Here is a 13,498-nt window from a genome sequence, read left to right on the forward strand (position 1 = left end):
GGCCTGGCTTGCATTTAATAGTGTAATAGTTTGGATAGTTTTGACTTAGGTTTTTCTTGTGATCAGAATTTTATCTGCTGTGGTTCTTTAAATAGTTCCTTCCAACAGTTATGCTTTACCATTGACTCTGATTCAATTTCATTTTAATTCTTTCTTTTAGGGTTGCAGAGCAGTTGCTGGGGTGATTGACCTAGGCACAATGGAGATATTTCCCATCTTCAGAGCTATGCAAAAGGGCCTCATTGATCAAGACACAGGCCTTGTGCTCCTGGAATCCCAGGTTATCATGTCTGGCCTCATTGCCCCTGAGAACAGTGAAAAACTCTCTTTGGAACAGGGTCTCTCCAGAAACCTCATTAACCTTCCAATGTACCAACAGCTCCTGGAGCTACAGGATTCTCTGTCCTTAATAAGCAGGCTCACAGAGACCCAAGGCCCCCTTTCTGTGATGGAAGCAATTGAAAGGAAAATAATCAGTGAGAGACTTGGACTGAAAGTCTTAGAAACTCACCTGGCAACTGGAAGTTTCAGTCTTTCCCCAAGTGAGAACTGTATTAATCTGGAAGAAGCTTTTCATCAAGGCTTCATTTCATCACGGATTTATTCAGTATTACAGTCTCACTTGAAATCATCCAAGAATCTGATAGACCCTAACACAGCTGAGAAAGTTGGCTTGCTGGAACTGATGCAGAGATGTATCATCCATCAAGAGTCAGGGCTGAAATTGCTGCCTGTCAAGCAGTTGGCAGGGGGAATGGTGAGCTTGAAATCAGGTCGGAAGGTTAGCATTTTCCATGCCATTCAGGAAGGGCTGATAGATAGGCAGGTCACTATCCGGCTGCTGGAAGCTCAACTTTTTGCTGGTGGCATAATAGATCCAAGGACAGGACACAGACTTACAGTAGAAGATGCTGTGAGGCATAATTTGATTGACCAAGATATGGCCTGTGCTATTCTCACAAGACAACTTCAGACAGGAGGCATCATTGACACTGTCACAGGGAATAGGATGACTATGGATGAAGCAGTGAGCAATAATCTAGTAGCTCCTAAGACTGCCCTTGTAATTCTGGAATCCCTCTGGTCATTCATGGGGTTACTGTGGCCTGAATCTGGTGAGATCCTCCCAATTACAGATGCTCTAGAACAAGGTATTGTGTCTACTGAATTAGCACATAAAATTCTCAGTAAACGGCAGCAAATTGAAGCTCTTTTTCTACCAACAATTACAGAGATTTGGTCCTGGAAGAAAGCAACTGAGAGTGGTATCTTAGATAAAGATCTTGCTAATAACTTAAGATCAGTTTGTATCCCTGATGTGATGCCTCACATACAACTAGCAGACTCTGTAGAACAAGGCAAATTAGGTGTTACTCCTAGTATGCCACCTCTGTCATGCCAAAGAGAGAAAATAGTGAGCCATGGAGAGAAGCTTTTGTTTCAGCTGATGACCCACAGCTATATTAACGTACAGACTGGGCAGAGGCTCCTTCTGTTGGATCAGGAGCTGTTAGAGATGCTAGCATCCAGAAACGAGTATCAAACAGGTCTTCCAGATGTATCTGAAATTCAACATCAAAGACTAGACACTTCTGAGGAATTGCAAGAATTGGATAATGGGAACATCTCACAAGTTTCCAGTGCTAAATGTACTAGGAAGCCCTTTGTATCCCAGTTTCCTTCTCAGAATAAAGATTATCCCAATCAGCAAAACTGTTCTGAAGCAAAAGACAAAAGGACTGTTCTAGGAATAGAATGCTCTTCTGCAGAGAATCTTGAACAGGATCTGTTTGTTGGAGAACAAAAAGCAATTACTACAAATGTTGGCACTTTGAAGGTCATAAATGAAATCAACTTAGAGCTACAAAGTCCATTGTTAGATACTAGAAAGGAAGAACAAACAGAAATGTTTAGCAAGGAAAATATCAGTGGAGGACCCCTCCTTGAGGAATGTCCTGAGGATTCTGAAGGTATGCCCTTGGTGCTTGACAAAGATCTTCTTTCTGCTGAGAAATCAGAATGGCAAGCTCCTACAAAGACTTCCTTCCCATGCCAGAAAGAACAAGTAAAGACTGTCAGAACTGAGTATATTCCAAATGAAACTGGAATACCACTCATAAAGTCCCAAAACAAAAAGTCACAATTTCTGGTAGAGACTTCTCTAAGTTTGAAATCACAATTTAAGTCAGAAAATGATATGAATATTAATTCTTTGGAGAAAGAGTTAAATGAAACACTTTTGGTTAGGGATAGCCACAAACAGAGCCAAAAAGAACAGAGTGTTGCAGATGGTCATATGGTGGTATTAGAAAAGACTGATACAGAAGATAATGGTGGTGAGCCTCCCTTGTTGTGTAGTCATCCTTTTGAATTGCTTGAAGAAGCTGCCTTAAGTACATTATCTGCACAGCTACTGGACGGTGGTATAGTTGATGAAAAAACAGGTCAGAAACTTTTGCTAAATGAAGCAATAGCTCAAGGCCATGTGTCTAGCCTCACTGCAGTGAAACTTATGGGAAAATTGAACATGTTTCGGGGCTTCTTTGACTCCCAGACCTGTGAGTCTTTGACAACTGAAGAAGTCATTGATGAAGGTCTGATGGATGAGAAATTATTGCATAATGTTCTTATGTCAGATAAAGCTATAAGCGGTATCCTAGACCCCAGAACCAACTCACTCTGCTCTGTAAAGGAAGCCGTGGCAAGTGGACTTATTGACAAGGAGATAGCCACCAGGATTTTAGAGGGGCAGGTGGTAACTGGTGGAATTGTTGACCTGAAAAGAGGCAAAAAGCTTTCAGTAACTTTGGCCTCAAATCTTGGTCTGGTAGACATTGCTGACCAGACAGAACTTATAAGTCTGGAAAAGGCTACCAAAGGCAGAGATGCTGAAAAAGCAGTTAAGGAGAGATTAATCAGGCTACAAATGGAATCAACAGGACTTATGGACCCTGATAGTAAAGCACCATTAACAGTTTTGCAGTCCGTTGATAGAGGTCTTCTGGGCAGAGAAGAAGCTGTTTCTCTGTTGGCTAAGCAAATACTTGATGGTGGTATCATTCATCACATGTCAGGGTTGAGACTTTCTGTTGGTAATGCCTTTAAACATGGCTTAATTGGTGAAGATGTAGCCAGGCATCTCAAAAAAGTTGAGAACTTAAACTGCCATCAGTTTTTTCATCCTCAAACAAAGGAACCTCTTTCCTTCTCAGAAGCCATAAAATTAGGTCTTGTTTCTCCAGAATTGAAAAGAGAAATCCAAGAGATTCAGGACTGTAGTGGGAACTTGGGAGATCTCATTTATGGCCAGAAATTGTCCTTGGCAGAAGCTAACAAAGGAGGATCCTTAGTTAATAAAACAGAATTACCTTCAGGAATGATACATGGGGTTGTAGATCCTGAGAACTGCAGAACTATTCCCTACTCAGAATTACTAAAGAAATGTAGGATTGACATTGAGTCTGGATGGAGATATCTTGAAGTAATCCCATTCTCTGATATTAAAGATGAAGTGAGCGACGAAGTGCTAACACTGTCTGAAGCAATTCAGCATGGAAAAGTAGACTTTGCATCTACACTGAAGGTTTTGGAAGCTCAGGCAAACACTGGTGGAATCATAGATACAGCCACAGGAAAAAGATTGACGTTGTTATCAGCTTTGGAACAGAAACTGTTGGATGAAACGATGGCCACAAGTATTGCTTTTCATCAGATGTTAAGTGGAGGAATTATTGATATATATAATGATCAAAGAGTGACTTTAAAGGATGCTGTAGAGAAAAGACTTATCAGCCCTGAACTGGCAACTAGGATCCAAGCAGATACCTTAGAAAAGCAAGATGGGACTGAAGTATGTGAATTGAAGGGTGAATTTTCAAGAAAGGCGTCACTAGTTGAGGGTAGTAAGACCATCAGGGAGAGTTATGATAAAGAGGAGCATGAGCAAGTGTTAAAAGTTGGAAGTCAGTGTGCCCAAGAAAAGGCTAAAGTAAGGATTTCTAAGAGGGGAAAGGCAGAAAAGGGCAGGAAGATTTCATTAAAGAAGATGGAAGGCAAGTCTCATGCTGAGGAGAAAGCATCTTTGGACAATAAAGTATCTGCTGACATCATAAGTCCTGGTGGTCTTGGGGGTGAACCTTCACACCAGGTGTTGGTGGCGCATCCTGGCTCAGAAGCTTCTGATTTGAAACTCCAAGAGGTAGTTAGAAAACACATGAGAAAGTGTGCAGATGTAGAGCAGGAAAAAGTAATGACACAAATAAAGATGATTTCTCATGTAAAACAGTCTGCCTCAGGCTTGGATACTGAAGAAGCAAGAGAATGTCAAGGGGAAATGATTTCAAAAGGGCATGAATCTCATTATGAAGCAACAGGCAAATTGTTGAGTGAGCAACCAGTGAATGTGCAGGTTAGTAAGAGAGAGAAGAGGGATATGGTTGTCAAAGAAAGTATCCAAAAGGGCAAAGCAGAAGTTGTTTCCAAAGAAAAGTTGGAACAGGATGTAACTATTGGTGATGAATGTATAAAGAGCCTATCTATGAGAATGATTGGAAATGACAAGGGAAAAGAAACTAATAGAGAAATGAACTCTTCTGTTTGTAAAACCGAAGGCTTCCCTTCCCAAATGGCATGCAAAGATGCTTCCCTAAGAAATCCAGATTGTTTAACATGCTTCAGCGAAGGAGAAATGAAAACTGTGACCCTCTGCTCGATTTTAAAACCAGGAGAAAAATTACATCAAGAAATTGCTAGTGCTGCCCAGCGGGAACCATTCTCTTCTGAGATCCCAAGACCAGAAAGACTAAACTACCAGGGATCAGATAGAGAAGCCCAAGTGTCAGACAGATTCCATATTTCCAAAAGGGACATGGCTGCCCAAAGAACCAGCAGACATGAGACTACTGATGGCCAAGACCTGTGTGCCACATCACAGTTGGAGGAGACCAAAGACAAGATTTCCCCATGCAGAGACAATAAAGAAAAGTTATACCAAGAAATGCCTTTGGACTCAATGAGAGCTCATAAAAGGAAAGCAACAATTTCTACTGTGGATACAGAAGAAGTTGGTTACTCAGGTAGTAAAAGTCTTTGTGAGGATAGCAATGGAGATCATGAGCTTTGTGGACATCAAAAATCTAAAATAACAACAACCCAGGAAACAGTATTTCTAGAAGTAGTAAATCCCATCATTAGAGACCCAGAAGAAGGGTCCTCTGAAAACAGAGTGCGTCGGAAAGGACCTGGGGTCTTGGTATCCCTTTTTCCAGAGAAATTGCCTAAAGGCATATTGCAGAAGGAAAGTATAGACCAACATGATGCTGTCATTAGTCCCACTGTTTCAGAAGTCAGTGAAGAAATGTCAGTGACCCTGTCATATTCTACAATAAAGCTAGATGAGAAGATACCTCAGGAAAAGTACAAGGAGAACCTTGGTGAGGAACAAGCTTCCTCCATGGCTGTATCTGGTGTAAAGGGGAGAGAAGGTGTAAACCCAGCACCCTGCAGAGCAACTCAGGCAAGTACCCAATGTGTTGGGTTCTGTTTGCTTAGGATTTAGGGGTATTTTTGTTTGGTTTGGTTTTGATTTTGTTTTGAGGAAGGGTTTAGCTATGTGACCCTAGCTGGCCTGGTACTCATTATGTATTCCAGGGAAGCCTCAAATTTATGATAGTCCTCTTGCCTCCCGTTCTGGGATTACAGACACACACCATCATTTCTGACTTGTAGTTTGTTTTTAAAGATACAAGTAGCTTTAATGCTATGATAATTGTTTTCTTCCTTTTTGTGGTGCTTCTTAGGCAAGTACTCTACTACTGAGCTGTATTCTCAGTCCTAGCTTGATGCTATAATTCTTCATTGGATACAAAGTCACTTGTGTATAATTCTATGCATGTATAAATACCCACATACATATAAATACATACATATGTATTGTGGCATTGCTAATTCTCTTAAGTTACCAACTCATTTATCATCTATAATATACTTGTTAGAAAATTAGGAATTGCCTAAAATTTGCAAGTGTTTTTTTTTTTGTGATTCTAGCAATCAATATACTGCCAAGACTGCTGCCTGCCCAAGAGTCCTAAAATTAGAAACTAATATTGAAGCTAATTTGAAATATTGGAATGATGTTATCTGAAATCAGAATGGCTTTTAGGAATGTTTTTAAATGATGCTTATTTATTGGTAATTATGGACTTCTGCTCTCTGAGAAAGTCAATAAAATCACTTTGCCTATTGCTTAGAAATGGCTCAGACAGAATACCATATTTCATCCTGTCTTACTTGTAGTAAAAATTGCTTCTTTCTGTTGGAATAACAAAACAACTGCTACTTCAAAAGCTTTCTTTAAGGAAAACAACAGAACTTGGTTTTATTTTATTTCCACAGAATGTGTTTACTCGACGACTTTGTTTAGAGCATGATGAGAAGCTGGTGTCCTATCTGTCTCTGTTACGGGACATCGAAATGAGAACCAAACAGATTCAACCTTTGGGGCTTAATATGGCAGAGCTGCAGGATCTGCTGTGTCAGGCCAAGGTACGTTCTCAGACATTCTTCCATGCCCATTGGCTTCAAGATGGTGGCCCCCAGCTGCCTTGAAGATTTCAAGACTTACTGGTGCTTTTCACTTTCTGTCAATGAAAAAGCCCCAGATTCCTTGTTTGGTATTGGCAGGATATTCTAGGCTAGAACAGATAAGATTTCTAAGAGGCAGATTTAATATACTTTGGATGTACATGTGCTGCTTTGCTTGAATAATCGTTGATTTAATGAGGTAAGATCAAAAGCAGTGTGATTGGTTAAGAAACTATAAGTAAGGTGGGCATGGTGATACATGTCTTTAATCCCAGCACTGGAAGTCAGAGGCAGGAGTATCTCTTCAAGTTTCAGACTAGCCTAATATATATAGTGAGCTTCAGGATAGCCAATTTTACATAGAGTGACTGTCTCAAAAAAAAAAAAAAAAAAGAAAAGGAAAGAAAGGAGAAAGAGTGCTTAATGCTGGGGCTAGAGAGATGGCTCAACAGTTACTGGCACATGTTGCTCTTGCAGAGATTCAGAGTTCAGTTCCCAGAAACCATGTCAACCACCTATAGCTTCAGCTCCAGTGAATCTGACACCATCTTCTGGCCTGCATGCATTCACATGTTACTAGTCCACAAACTTCAGTGGGTGAAGTTAAAATAGCAATGTGAGTTACACTGCATAAACCTTAAAACCCCCCTTTATAATAGCATCAGAAAACACATAAATTTGCATATGCAACCAGGCGTCTAACTTGTTTAAAGTGTAAGAAGCAGTTAAGCCTACAAGTTGGTCAACTCTTTTAGAAGCATTGCAGCTGTATATGCTTTTTTTCCTATAGAAGAATAAAGGGTGTCTTCTGAAGAAAGCATTGGCTTAGACTCTGTAGGTAGATGCTGTTGAAGGTAAGGGTTTTTTTTTTCTGAAGTAATAAGATTAGATGAAAGTGATTGACCTGTCATCTTCATTCTACTTCCCAAGATTTGACCCACCCATAGGAAAAGAAGACCCAATGATGATATTGAGAATGATTTCCCAACTGTATGGTCAAATCCTATCACCTTGGTGAAGCCTGTATTTATCAGACCCACCTCTGCATGTAGAGCTTTCAGTAAACATTTTAGGCAATTAGAATCACCATTTGTGTCAGTAAAACATCTCATTGGATAAAGACACTGGCTGTCAAGTCTGGCAACCTGAGTTCAGTCCCTGGGACCTGTGTAGTGAAAGGACAGAATGAATTCCTGCAAGTTGTTCTCTGACCTTCACACTGTGTCTTCACTGTGACACATGCAAACGCAAAAATAAATAAATGTAATTTTAGTACCATTTAAAGAAAATAATATTAGTAATAACACTGAAAAAGTGCAACTGGAACTCTCTAGGCACAGAGATCTAAGAACACTCCATCAGTATGAGGTAAATAAATGCTGCTGTTGTGTTTGCATGTATACCCTTGTGTATGAGTGTGTGCATGTGGTTGTGGGTACTGTACATGTGGAGACCGTGGTGCAGGATCCCCTGGAGCTAGAGCTAACAGGTAGTCGTCAGCTGCCCCATTGGTGTAGGAGCAGCTGGTGCTCTTGTTTGTTTGCTGAGCCACTCTTGAGCCCCATCATGCTTGTGCTTTCCTTCTGGGAAATCCAGCAGTGTTTTACTTACATTTGTGCCTGGATATGAGAGTATATGCCTATAATCCTTCCACAGAGAGAAAGAGACAGAAGGATCACAAGGTTGAGGTCAGCCTGCCCTACATAGTGAGTCTCAGACCAGTCAAGACTACATAGTGAGACCCTGCCTTAACAAAAACAAAAACCAGGAGCATCGAGGCACACTTGTGGTCCCAGCATTGGAGAAGCAGAAATAGGAAGATTCCTGTAGTAGCTGATGAGGCAGTTACTTTAGCCTAATTGGTGGACTGTAGACCAGTGAAAGTTCTTGATTCAAAGGAGGTAAATGGAATGAATTCCTGAAGATGGCACCCAGGTTGTCATCTGGCCTATGCATGCTTTGTGTTTGTTTGTTTGTTTGTTTGTTTGTTAAACCAAAAATTTGATTCAAGATTTCAGAAATGAAACCAGCTGTATTTCGTTAATTAGTTGGTTGTTTTTGGTGGTTTGTTTTGACTTTTTCTTTTTGCTTTTGTGTATTGTACATGCACATGTGTGGTTGCACACGCCTGTGCACATTCACAAGTGGGCCATAGACATTTATTTTATTGCCCTGCTCAATCATGCTCTATCGTACACCCTTTAGACAGGGTCTCTCACTGAATCTGAACTAGGATGCTAGCCAGCAAGCCCCAGCAATCTTCTCGTTCCTCATCCCTCTCCAGTCCTGGGGTTGCATGTATTCATAACTATTACCAGCTTTTTCTGTGGGGCTGTAGGATTTGAACTCGGATCTTCATGCTTCCTCAAGCACGTTCTTCTACCCGCTGAGCCACATACCCAGTCCTGATCCAGATTTTCAAAGAACACCTTGAAAACACTGACCTTACAAAACAGAAGGGCCTCTAGGAAGAAAAGAGGGCAGAGATGTTGAGTCCATTGAAGACTAATTCAAAAATGACCTTGGTAAAAATGGTTTCCATGCAGTAATAAGATATAAAATAGATGACAGATGATTACGGTATGTCATTCTTTCCAGAAGTGTTTGTGTTGCGGGCAAGAAAAGAGGAAGAACACCAACTAGATGGTGTATCTTGACTTAGGAATGTTTCCAGTAGATTTTGGAGAAGATAAGGAGGGAGAAATTGATAATAGATAGTATCAAACTCTTAAGAACATAGAAAGGATAGAAAGGCAGCCTTGACAGGAAAAATGAGTCACTCATTGAAATTGGAAGCCACAACGAAGCTAATAGAGCCTGTAGAAGTTTGTCATGCTTCTTTTTTTTTTCATTTTTTATTTTAATTTTAAATAGCTTGTTTTACATGTCAATGCCAGTTCCCTCTCCCTCCCCTCCTCCCGCACTCCCCTTCCCCCCGCCACCCTCCCACCCTATTGCCAAATCCTTCCACATAGGGGATATCTAGAGTCTGTCACTTCACTCTGGGTAGGGTCCAGGCACTCCCCTAAGAGTCCAAGCTGAGAGAGCATCCCTCTTTGTGCTATAGGCACACGATGACTGTTTGTATTCCAGGGATAGACACTGATCTACAACTCAGGGCCCCATAGGTTGCCCAGGCCTTCTCGCTGACACTCACATTTGGGGGGTCCAGATCAGTCCCATGCTGGCCTCCCCACTGTCGGTCTGGGGTCCAAGAGCTCTCCCCTGTTCAGATCAGCTGTCTCTGCTGGTTTTGCCAGCCCAATCTTTGCCAATTTGCTCATTACTCCTCTCTCTCTGTCACTGGGTTCCTTGGGTTCAGTTCAGTGATTAATTGTGTGTTTGCCTCTGCTTCCATCAGTCACTGGATGAAGGCTCCCAGATGGTTATAGACATCAAGTTCATTATCAGGAATGGGCATTAGAGGTGGTCTCTCCACTATTGCTTAGCTTGCCAATTGGTGTTATCCCTTTAGATCACTCGAGGTCACTCTGGTGCCTGATCTGTCTTCTATCCTATGATTCCCTCTTCCTCCTTTTCTACCCCCGCCCACTCAACTTCCTGATCCCCCATGACCAACTCTCTTCCTCTTCACCCCCTCTCTTCTTCCGAGCTCCCACTCCCCCCCACCCCTCGCCGTGTTCCCCATCCATTCAGAGGATCTTGTCTCAATCCTCTTCTCTTGGGTACTATGCATATATGCATATCTTTTAGGTTCTTTCCTGTTTCCCAGACTCTCTATCAGTGGAAGTGCAGACTGGCACTATCCTGATCCATGTCTAAAATCCATATATTAGTGAGTACATACCATGTTTGTCTTTTTGCGACTGGGTTACCTCACTCAGGATGGTTTCTTCCAGTGCTATCCATTTACCTGCAAATTTCAAGATTCCATTGTTTTTTTCTGCTGAGTAATACTCCATTGTGTAAATGTACCACATTTTTTCTATCCACTCTTCAGTTGAGGGGCATCTAGGTTGCTTCCAGGTTCTGCCTATTACAAATAATGCTGCTATGAACATAGTGGAGCAGATGCCCTTGTTGTATGAATTTGCCTCATTTGGATATATGCCTAAGAGTGGAATTACTGGGTCTAGTGGTAGATTAATTCCCATTTTCCTGAGGAATCTCCATACTGATTTCCAAAGAGGCTGTATGAGTCTGCACTCCCACCAGCAGTGGAGGAGTGCCCCTCTCTCCACATCCTCTCCAGCATAAATTGTCTTCGGTGTTTTTGATTTTAGCCATTCTGACAGGAGTAAGATGGTATCTCAGAGTTGTTTTGATTTGCATTTCCCTGATGGCTAAGGATGTTGAGCACTTTCTTAAGTGTCTCTTGGCCATTTTAGCCTCCTCTATTGAGAATTCTCTATTTAGTTCTGTACCCCACCTTTTAATTGGATCCTTTGGTGTTTTGGAGACTTGTTTCTTGAGTTCTTTGTAAATTTTGGAGATTAGCCCTCTGTCAGATGTAGGGTTAGTGAATATCTTTTCCCATTCTGTGGCCTGCCTTTTTGTCTTTTTGACTGTGTCCTTTGCCTTACAGAAGCTTTTTAGTTTCAGAAGGTCCCATTTGTTAATTGTCGATCTCAGTGTCTGTGCCACTGGTGTTATGTTCAGGAAGTGGTCTCCTGTACCAACTCGTTGAAGAGTATCTCCCACTTTCTCTCCTAAAAGTTTCAGTGTGGCTGGATTTATGTTGAGATCTTTGATCCATTTGGACTTAAGTTTTGTACAAGGCGATAAACATGGATCTATCTGCAGTCTTCTGTATACCAGTACCCAGTTATGCCAGCACCATTTGTTGAAGATGCTTTCTTTTTTCCATTGTACAGTTTTAGCTTCTTTGCCAAAAATCAAGTGTTCATAGGTGTGTGGGTTAAAATTAGGGCTTTCGATTCGGTTCCATTGGTCTACCTGCCTATTTTTGTGCCAATACCAAGCTGTTTTCAGGACTATAGCTCTATAATAGAGCTTGAAGTCAGGTATGGTGATGCCTCCTGAAGTTCCTTTATTGTATAGGGTTGTTTTGGCTATCCTGGGCCTTTTGTTTTTCCATATAAAGTTGATTAATGTTCTTTCCAGGTCCTTGAAGAATTGTGATGGAATTTTGATAGGGATTGCATTGAATCTGTAGACTGCTTTTGGCAAGATTGCCATTTTAATTATGTTGATCCTACCAATCCAAGAGCATGGGAGATCTTTCCATTTTCTGGTATCTTCTTTGATTTCTTTCTTTAAGGACACAAAATTCTTGATATACAGGTCTTTCACTTCCTTGGTTAACATTATCCCCAGATATTTGATGCTGTTTTTGGCTATTGTAAAGGGTGATGTTTCTCTGATTTCTTTCTCAGTCACTTCATCATCTGTATATAATAGGGCCACTGATTTTTTTGAGTTTACCTTGTATCCTGCCACATTGCTGAGGGTGTTTATCAGCTCTAGGAGTAACCTTGTGGAGTTTTTCTGTCACTTATGTAAACTATCATATCATCTGCAAATAGTGAAAGCTTGACTTCTTCTTTTCCTATTTGTATCCCCTTTATCTCCTTTTGTTGTCTTATTGCTGTAGCTAGAACTTCAAGTACAATATTGAAGAGATATGGAGAGAGTGGACAGCCTTGTCTTGTTCCTGATTTTAGAGGAATTGCTTTGAGTTTCTCTCCATTTAGTTTGATGTTAGCTGTTGGTTTACTGTATATTGCTTTCATTATATTCAGGTACGTTCCTGTTATCCCTGATCTCTCTAGGACCTTTATCATGAAGAGGTGCTGGATTTTGTCAAAGGCTTTTTCAGCATCTAGTGAGATGATCATGTGGTTTTTCTTTCGCAGTTTGTTAATATGATGGATTACATTGATAGATTTTCTAATGTTGAACCATCCCTGCATTCCTGGGATGAAGCCTACTTGATCATGGTGGATGATTTTTCTGATGTGTTCTTGAATCCGGTTTGCGAGTATTTTATTGAGTATTTTTGCGTCGATGTTCATGAGGGAAATTGGTCTATAGTTCTCTTTCTTAGTGTGTCTTTGTGTGGCTTGGGTATCAAGGTAATTGTAGCCTCGTAGAAAGAGTTTGGCAGTGAGCCTCCTGCTTCTATTGTATGGAATACTTTGAGGAGTATTGGAATTAGCTCTTCTTTGAATTTCTGGTAGAATTCTGCACTGAAGCCATCTGGGCCTGGGCTTTTTTTTTGTTTGGGAGACTTTTGATGACAACTTCTATTTCATTAGGGGTTATAGGTCTGTTTAGATTGTTTATCTGTTCTTGATTTAGTTTTGGCAAGTGATATCTATCCAGGAAATTGCCCATTTCCTTTAAATTTTCAAATTTTGTGGAGTACAGATTTTCAAAGTATGCCCTGATGATTCTCTGGATTTCCTCAGAGTCCGTTGTTATGTCCCCTTTTTCATCCCTGATTTCGTTAATTAGCATGCTCTCTCTCTGTCTTTTGGTTAGTTTGGACAGAGGTTTATCTATTTTGTTGATTTTCTCAAAGAACCAACTCTTTGTTTCATTGATTCTTCTCAATGTTTTCCTGGTTTCTACTTGATTGATTTCAGCCCTCAATTTGATTATTTCCTGGCATCTGCTCCTCCTGGGGGAGTTTGCTTCTTTTTGTTCTAGAACATTCAGCTGTGCTATTAATTCTCTAGTGTGACTGTTCTCCATTTTTTTCATGTGGGCACTTAGTGCTATGAACTTCCCCCGTAGCACTGCTTTCAAAGTGTCCCATAGGTTTGGGTATGTTGTGTCTTCATTCTCATTGAAATCGAGGAAGTCTTTAATTTCTTTTTCTATTTCTTCTTTGACCCAGGGATGGTGCAGTTGAGCATTATTCAATTTCCATGAGTTTGTAGGTTTTCTGCAATTTGTGTTGTTGTTGAATTCTAATTTTAAAGCATGGTGG

At 40.8% G+C, this 13,498-nt stretch overlaps 1 protein-coding gene across 27 annotated transcripts in view; it reads left to right on the plus strand.

Moving 5' to 3' along the window:
• Positions 1–13,498, plus strand: part of Macf1 (microtubule actin crosslinking factor 1) — a 332,217-nt gene that overhangs the window by 205,582 nt on the left and 113,137 nt on the right. For 22 of the 27 annotated variants that reach the window (XM_040756696.1, XM_040756695.1, XM_040756698.1 and 19 more), the window contains 2 exons: positions 161–5,515; positions 6,394–6,543. The exons of the other annotated variants lie outside the window; for them this stretch is intronic. In XM_040756696.1, coding sequence (XP_040612630.1) covers positions 161–5,515; positions 6,394–6,543 — 5,505 coding nt within the window. The remainder of the gene's footprint in view (positions 1–160; positions 5,516–6,393; positions 6,544–13,498) is intronic. 27 annotated transcript variants of the gene reach the window in all.

Source organism: Mesocricetus auratus, unplaced genomic scaffold (assembly GCF_017639785.1).
Source record: "Mesocricetus auratus isolate SY011 unplaced genomic scaffold, BCM_Maur_2.0 Super-Scaffold_100014, whole genome shotgun sequence".
Lineage (NCBI taxonomy): Eukaryota > Metazoa > Chordata > Mammalia > Rodentia > Cricetidae > Mesocricetus > Mesocricetus auratus.